We start from the raw sequence: 7,728 nt of genomic DNA, 5'->3' as shown, positions 1-7,728 counted from the left end.
GCAGGTGCTGGCAAGTCTCTAGTTGGGGTGACAGCTGCGTGCACTGTCCGCAAGCGGTGTCTGGTCCTTGGCAATTCTGCAGTGTCCGTAGAGCAGTGGAAAGCCCAATTCAAGATGTGGTCCACAATCGATGACAGTCAAATATGTCGGTTCACTTCTGATGCCAAAGACAAGCCCATTGGCTGTTCTATTGCTATCAGCACCTACTCCATGTTGGGACACACGACAAAAAGATCCTGGGAAGCAGAGAGAGTGATGGAGTGGCTTAAAAGTCAAGAGTGGGGCCTTATGATACTTGATGAAGTACATACTATCCCTGGTAAGGAAATGGTGTGCAAACCTTTCATGTTATATGTAGTTGATGTTACTCTGCTCTTCTAGAAGTGGTGTTTACTGTTTTGCTCCTTATTAATATAGTGAGTAAACCCATGGCTTAGGATTTTGAGGCAAGTAAACTGCCTTGGTCTACTTTCTTTTTTCTTTTTTCCCCACCTTGATACTATGGAGTTGGGCTGACCATTGGTTTTCTGAAACCCTTCAAATTAGATACTGTGTTTTCTATAATGGCAACGTAAAATACAAGTACCTTCTTCTGTGTAAGTTGATAAAGTGCTGTCAAGATACATGAATTACATTATTTGTATAATTTTGCTGTAGACAAATTTGAACAGGAGAGGAATTAATCTGCCTTCTTTTGAGATGTAGTGACACTGTAAGATAGCTTTTAATATCTATTTCTACTCAATAAAATATGAGTAACCACAGTGATTACTGTCCATAAATAGACGTTGTGTTTGAAATTACCATGTAACAGAGATCTATACTATTGGAAAGCAATAATTTAGTATTAAAGTGTCTGTGGAATAATCTGGGCTAAAAATAGCACCCAGGATTCTGTTCACTGCTTTACCTTGTTCTCCTTATTTAATTTGAATATAATTTGGTGTCTACAGAAATTACGGATTTCAGAAGTAGATCTTGATGATTAACTGCCATTTTATCAAAGTATCATGTTGCTGCCACCATTGTTATTTCTTGGTTTCATAAAAAATAAGGTATAGAATCTCCTCTGTGATTTCTAGGTATATGATAGATGATTAATTCTGCTATATATTAGAATTCCTGAATGTGGCAGTCAGTCAAGAGTCCTTGTGTCTTAGTTCTTTCTATGAAATAGTATATGACCTAAAACAAGCCATGTAACCACTGAATATATCAATTTTCTCTTGGGAAATAGGAAATAATAAAGATGCTGGAAGGCTTACTGGGATCTTCAGAGTACACTGAAGATGTAAACTAAAGCTGTAGTCAGTGTGAAGTTTTGCTGTAACACAAATTTGTTAGAATTCTATGTGAAATGGGGTAAAATTTCCCAACACTGTGCTTGTTTTGTGTTCAGGAGTTGACGAAAGTGTTTTTGTAAGTTGCAGTGTTTGTCTTCTAAATCCATTCAGGAAAGTAAACAGAAAATTTGTCTTGCATTCCTTAGCAAAAATGTTCAGACGTGTGCTCACTATTGTACAAGCTCATTGTAAACTGGGGCTGACTGCTACCCTGGTCAGAGAAGATGATAAAATTGTTGACCTGAACTTCCTGATTGGACCAAAGCTCTATGAAGCCAACTGGATGGAGCTGCAGAACAGTGGCTACATTGCTAAAGTCCAGTGTGCTGAGGTGATGCTCTGCTTTTTGGTACTACTAGTGTTTATTTAGTATGCTAATAACTTTTTTTTTTAAGAAATACGTGTAAAATTTTAAGTATTTAACTGCCCTTATGACCTTTCATTTCACATAAGGTGCCCTTATGATTTTCATTTACTTTGTAGCTTAGGCAAAGCTGTCGCTGGTCAATATGAACATGTGGCAAATCCAGTAGCCACATGTTCTTCAGAGTGACTTCACCACTCTTTGCCCTTGCAGGGATTGTGGTGCTTCATTGGCTGTCTCTGAGTCAGCATTCGGAACGTGAACAGTGGCTGCAGTATCGTAGACCTAGTTGGATGCAGCTGACGTTTGTGTTGTCTGACTTGACTTCCTATTGTAAGCCCTGTTACGATGAGCATAATAATATCAGGTGGTGTGCTAGAAGCTGCTTGTAGAGACTTCAACTGGTAGACAGTCTGTAGTTGTTTGAGGAGAATTCTTGCAACTCTTAAAAGAAAGAGGGATAGTAGAAAGTTTAAAACAAACCATCAGACCTGCTTATTTCAAGCCTGAATGCATGAGGGTGAAAAATGAAAACATAGGGCTGGATCTTACTGTTTCTTTCCAATATGTAACACTGTGTGACCTCTGTTCTTTCTGGCATATGGATGAGAGAAAAGTCCAGTTTCAGAGAAGCTGAAACCTTTCACACAGACACATTAGAACATTAAAGTAGCTTTTCTGGGTCAGACTAAATGTCTAACTTAATATATTGTCTCTGATAATTGTCAAGTAAGATACTTTGGGAAGAGTATAAACACAGGGTGAACGTATTCGTTACTTCTCCTGATACTTCTCTAAGCCCTCAATCATCTGTGAGTTTTACATGGTTTCTGTGTAACCATCAGTGGGTTCCTTTTTCAATGGGCTTATCCGGACTCCCGTTGAATGGAAGTAAAATTTTGGCAGCTACAACTTGCTGTGGTGGAGTTCGTAACTGTCTCTTGGGTTTTTCCTGGGGTTTTTTTACCTTCTTTTTGTTTTTGTTTGTTTGTGGGGTTTTTAGTGTTGTTTTTTGTTGGTGATGGGTGGTTGTTTTTTCGTTGGTTTGTTTGGTGGTTTTTTTTAAACCTGCCTTACTAGTTTCATGCAATTCTTCCTAGCTCTGGTACTGGAATAAAAGATGCAGATGCAGGTCAGCCATTCTGCTTTTGAACTTTGTGCAAATTGGAGGTTGTAGAGGAAAAAAAAAGTGCAATTATTTTTAAGTAATAGAATGCAAGCAAAGAGCATCTAGAAAATAACTAGGTTGAAGAGAGATTAACCAGTCTCCAAATTCGGATTTGACTGTTTAGGCGCTTTGGTTAATTCTACCTTTGGTTAATTTTGCCTTGGGAGCCTAATTCTTCTGAGTCCCTGAACTGCCTTTAGACATTGGGAAGTGAAGCGTGGACAACCTTTGTTCTGAATGATGCGAAAATTCTGCAGGTTCATATTCTTTAGGCCAATATTTTGAAAGAATGTTCTATGGCAGTTCCAAAAGTAAAGAGTTAAAAAACCCAATGTTGGTGGCTAATCTGATACATGCACAACTGCATTGTGTAGTTGTTTGGGTTTTCTTGACGTGTTATTGAGATGTAGCATTTTTTAATCAACTGGGCTTATTCCCTATAGCCAAGGAGGATGTCTGGTTTGCTCTTTCAGTGCAGTTCTTTCCAGGTGGCAAGAGAGGGCACTGCTGCTGCCCGATAAGGCAGGTCATGGTCACTGCAGGTACTGCTCTTTCACTTCTCTGAAATAGAACAAGCAGCACAGTTTAAAAAGTTAAAAGTAGTTTAAAAAAAAAAAAGAGAACAAGCCTGTTGTTTAACTGCATTTTCAGAGTTTTGTAATTTACAAATGATCCCTTTCCCAGGTGCCATACTAAGTTTTTGGCTTGGAGTGCATGGCTTGCAAAATGTAAAAATGAAAAGATCATTGGTGTGAGAAACAGATCTTATCCATTTCCAAATCCAGAAGAGGGTGCAAGTACAAATGAAAATACATTGTTTGCCATGTGGTCAGAGGCACTGAGCGATAGATGAATTATTTTACTACAATCAAATATTCAGCATTCATATCTCATTCTCACTTTGAAATACTCTCTTCTGATTTAAGAATTTTAAATCTTTCATATAGACAGTATACAATAAATCCAGAGCCTATTCAATGCATAAATTTATTGGTAATGTAGTCAAGGGATGAAAAAAGCCTCATCTAGCATTTAACTCACTGGAAAAAATGTTTTGAAACAAAAAAGTAGTTCTTAACACTACAGAACAATTCAGGTTGTTTAAATAAACTCCTGTAAATGGTCAAATAACTTCCTTAGCTGAACAATGGTTATGAAAGAGGCTTTTCTTTGCAGTATTCTGTTAATTTGTGCTGTGCAGTGGTTATGGGGGAATAACCCATGTACAGCAGAATGAATGTCTTCTAAATTATATGCACTATAGATAGTGTCATTATATGCTATAGACAGTATCATTGCGTTGGCATAAACTTTTAAAGCTCATAATTTCTTCCATTTTCATGCTATAGTAGAAAAAATGCCTCAGTAAGCTTAGACATGTGCAGTACTGTGATGTATTTACATAATAAGATCATTGCTTAGGCAAACCTACTGACAACTTCTAGTCTATCGTAGCGTTTTGAAAGTTGTAGACTCAGGGTCATTCCTTTGTGGGTATCTGAAAAAAAGATGGGTAAATTTGTTCTGTAATGAAGTGTAAATGTGTCCCTCGCTTTCAGAATATGGATGAAAAATAATTTTTATAGAAAAAGCTTTGACTGCTGTGACAGGGAGATAACACAGACAGTTCATTCCCTTAATTACTGCTCTGTTAAAAGTAGTAGCATTCAGTGCATTTATTCAGTATGAAACATAAAGGAAATATCTTCCAATCTCGTTCCAATCCCACTGCCTATTTCTGTTGTGAATCTCGCTGCCAAAGCGTTTTGGAAGACCAGAATATTAATAAGGTTAAACAGAGTTTGGCAGTGCTGGAGACTACACCAACCAGTAGCTCTCATTTTGGTAAAGAAATTACTGTGTTAAAATCTGTGGCTTGTGCTATACAGAAAGTCATAATGCATTATCATCCCCCCAATAGCTCTTCAGTTTCCACTGGAATAAAACAAATAAATAACAGAGGGTTACCTTGTGTGTGTGTGTTTCCTAATTCCAGGTTTGGTGTCCAATGTCACCTGAATTTTATAGAGAATACGTAGCTATCAAAACGAAGAAGCGGATACTGCTGTACACCATGAACCCAAACAAATTCAGAGCCTGCCAGTTCCTGATTAAATTTCATGAGCGACGGAATGATAAAATCATCGTATTTGCTGACAACGTGTTTGCTCTGAAGGAGTATGCAATCAGACTTGGGAAGTAAGTGTTCACAACCAAGGATGCCGCTGTTGTTTTTCTCCTGCTTGGAAAATTGCCTTCTAATCTCATAGTTTTCAGTAGTCTTTAGGTATTTCTTATAATACTTTGATTTAATGCCAATCCTCCTATATAAAAAGTTGCTTGGAAGGATTTTTTTTTGGATGGATTTTATTGGCACTGCAATGTCATTTTGGTGTAGAACTGTTTGAAAATAATCTCTATTTGGCATTTGCCTCAGAGGAGTTTTCATCCAGGATTTCTGTGAAAGACTTAGGACTTCTCCATCCATTTTATTATTATTAGAAGTCAGTAGAAAAATGAGGGGCTTTAAAAAATATAACTAGAACTATTTATTTAATGGAAGGTAGCTTCCCTTATCTCTCCAAGACAAATATTTTCAAATATGCACTCTGGATCTTTAGAGATCTTTTGGCACCCAGGGCGTTCTTCTTCCCATTCTCAAAACATCTTAACTTTGTCTAAAAAAACCTAAGACAAACTTTTTGGGGTTCTGTGCTGTACCAGTGCACTGCCTAGAACTACTGTCATCGTTTAATAACCAAAAGGATATTGCTCCCATGAGCTCCTCAGCTACCTTAAATGGCTCTAACATAAGTGCAGTTAGGGAAGGTTGCACAGATAGAGTTTAACAAGAGGTTTGCATCAGTGCGTTTGTAGGCTTTGGGGAGGGATGGTCAGGGAGGCTGTTTGCCAGGATCAGGCATAGAGCAGTTGTTGCACCTCAGCACAGAAGCTGGTCTCATCCTTTCTTTGAAGAGCCCAAATAACGCCTTGCTTGCTGGGAGCTGTGCAGCATTTTGACTGTGTATGGTTTCATGTCTAGGAATTTCAGCAGTACTTCTGAGCAAAACCACAAACAAACCTTACACTTCCCAAAACTCGTGATCAGTTTTGACTGTAGTTTAACAGCCATGTTGTGCTGGCTTGCTGTGATGTCAGATAGTGAGCAGATCTTATGGTGCTGGATGAATTCCAACACCCATGATCTCTTTCATCACCTTTTTAATCTGTCTGGACAGAGATTAGCTGTGATGACGCCTCTGGAATATCTCTAGCAGTGTTCAGTGCACCACAGAAAAAGCCTTTAGCAAAGGCGATGCTGGGAGAGGGTGCTTGCTGAGTAGCACAGTTGTTACACAGGGTAGACACTGTAGAAGCATGGCAGGAGAACTAGTTGAAATGTTAGGTGCTTGCTTTTCATGTTCTGTAGTGAATTCTCCATTCCTCACATGATGTAGGGAGGTTCAGGTTATACTGCTGCCAGTGTTACAAAGAAAGGATGCTTCAGTGCTGGATAAAGTTGAGGATGAGGTCTTTGTTTTAACCAGATAAAACTATGATGTTCTACCATAGTTTGCTATGAGTGTGCCAGAACAAAGGGAACTGTTGGTTTGGGTGGGGCAGGAATTACAGCTGTAAGGAGGAGAGAGCAGCCTGGCAGGTACAGCGGTCGTGGCCGAGGCTGTCTGCCTGGCAGGTGCTGGCCCAGCCCGAATGCTGTTCCCGCTGCAGCTCTCATGACCCGATTGAAGCACGTGGAGCATTGGGCTTCTGGATGGTGGGAAAGCTGGCCATGGCCTGGCTGCCTCTGCCGGCTCCTCCCTTACCCGCCTTTCCCTTGCTACTGGTGGGGAAAGACCATCCATATGACAGGAATTATTTTGGCTATAATTTGGGGGGCTACAGAATTCAAATTTCCTTAGCCAGCTTTTACTCTGCCGTGAGTTGGTTGGTCATCCAGTGTCTGTAGCTCATGTGCTGGCTGTTTTTACTGCTGCTACTAATATGTTTAAATCGCTGTTTCTGAAGGACTGTGCCTCTGTGGTTCTGACAGTTACATCAGTTAATAGGAGAGGTGTCTGTCTTTGCAAATCCCTTAAAAGCCTTTTTGCAGTAGGGAAAAGGGGTCATTTTAGAAAGAAAAAAAGAATCAGTCTGTCAGGTTTGGGAGGATACTCAGGTATGTGTTAACGAATCATTGTCAAATAGGATCTGGAGGGAACTGAAATGGAGGATTGATGGCCAGGAGTTCTAGGTTATTCTGTTCTTAGTAAAAAATGTATTTGAAGCCCTTCTTGGTGGCTTTAAGAAGCAGAAGACTCACAAATGCTTTAGTTTCAGTTTAAATCTTCCATTTAAGTTTTGCTGGAGTTTAAAATTGTCCAAATTTAAATATTAAATAAAATTTCAACTTTTCAAATAGGGCTTAAAATTACAGTGCTACTAATTCAATAATAATGGTATTGTTTCAGAGCTGACTCATTTGCCACTTCCATTCTTTTAGCTGTGTTTTCCCAAAAATGTGATTAAAAAAATAAAAGAATTAGGTTATAGGTGACTAGGATAATTTGGTAACAGAAAAACTAGAATAAAGTTTATACTAAAGAAAGCAAGAGGAGCCAATGCATGGGGATTGGTTGATCAGAATAGGAAACCTTAGTACTGTGCTCTGCATGGCTGTGTTCAGCTACCACCCATGTATGTGCAGTCCTAAAAGTTAAATGAAACATTTGAGGTTGGTTCCTTGTGTTAGAAATAATGTATGGAAGTGTGAACAAAATGGAGATTGCAGAACTTGACTCCTGTTATTTGAAGGTGCTTGTTAACAAGCATTTGGAAAAGTAGTGCAAGAG

At 39.0% G+C, this 7,728-nt stretch overlaps 1 protein-coding gene across 1 annotated transcript in view; it reads left to right on the top strand.

The window, feature by feature from the left end:
* ERCC3 (ERCC excision repair 3, TFIIH core complex helicase subunit) overlaps positions 1–7,728 on the top strand; it is a gene marked incomplete at its 5' end in the record, with an annotated part of 18,111 nt that overhangs the window by 5,007 nt on the left and 5,376 nt on the right. The window contains 3 exons of the mRNA XM_010175396.1: positions 5–319; positions 1,490–1,674; positions 4,872–5,074. Coding sequence (XP_010173698.1) covers positions 5–319; positions 1,490–1,674; positions 4,872–5,074 — 703 coding nt within the window. The remainder of the gene's footprint in view (positions 1–4; positions 320–1,489; positions 1,675–4,871; positions 5,075–7,728) is intronic.

Source organism: Antrostomus carolinensis, unplaced genomic scaffold (genome assembly GCF_000700745.2).
Source record: "Antrostomus carolinensis isolate BGI_N321 unplaced genomic scaffold, ASM70074v2 scaffold19799, whole genome shotgun sequence".
Classification (NCBI taxonomy): domain Eukaryota; kingdom Metazoa; phylum Chordata; class Aves; order Caprimulgiformes; family Caprimulgidae; genus Antrostomus; species Antrostomus carolinensis.
The sequence above is the reverse complement of the archived record's forward strand: the minus strand, read 5'-3'. Positions and strand labels throughout refer to the sequence as shown.